The sequence below is a fragment of the Crocuta crocuta genome, unplaced genomic scaffold (assembly GCF_008692635.1).
Source record: "Crocuta crocuta isolate KB4526 unplaced genomic scaffold, BGI_CrCroc_1.0 scaffold610, whole genome shotgun sequence".
In the NCBI taxonomy this organism is placed as follows: Eukaryota; Metazoa; Chordata; class Mammalia; order Carnivora; family Hyaenidae; genus Crocuta; species Crocuta crocuta.
Genome location: NW_027527456.1, coordinates 140,981 through 141,320, shown reverse-complemented (window position 1 = coordinate 141,320; position 340 = coordinate 140,981). Strand labels below are relative to the sequence as shown.

General features: G+C 61.5%; 1 protein-coding gene across 1 annotated transcript in view; it reads left to right on the top strand.

Moving 5' to 3' along the window:
* ARAF (A-Raf proto-oncogene, serine/threonine kinase) overlaps positions 1–340 on the top strand; it is a 12,619-nt gene that overhangs the window by 8,927 nt on the left and 3,352 nt on the right. The window contains exons 12-13 of the mRNA XM_077762857.1: positions 5–91; positions 199–245. Of these exons, the coding sequence (XP_077618983.1) occupies positions 5–91; positions 199–245 (134 nt within the window). The remainder of the gene's footprint in view (positions 1–4; positions 92–198; positions 246–340) is intronic.

The window sequence follows — 340 nt, the reverse complement described above, 5'->3', positions numbered from 1 at the left end:
CAAGCCTGTACCACCACCTACATGTGGCCGACACACGCTTCGACATGGTCCAGCTCATCGACGTGGCCCGGCAGACTGCCCAGGGCATGGAGTGAGCCTCCTGGCCTGGGGACAAAGGAAGGGGGCTGGGAGGCTTGGGAGGGGAGGAGGAGATGGGGTCACCCCCAGCCAATTCGCCCCCTGCTTCCATCCCTACAGCTACCTCCATGCCAAGAACATCATCCACCGAGATCTCAAGTCTAACAGTATCTGCCTGACCCTGTCTAAGGGCTTGGGTGGGGCGGGGACTTAGGGGGGTGATTCTTGTTGGGGGCCTTCTGGGGATGCATAGGGAGGGGCA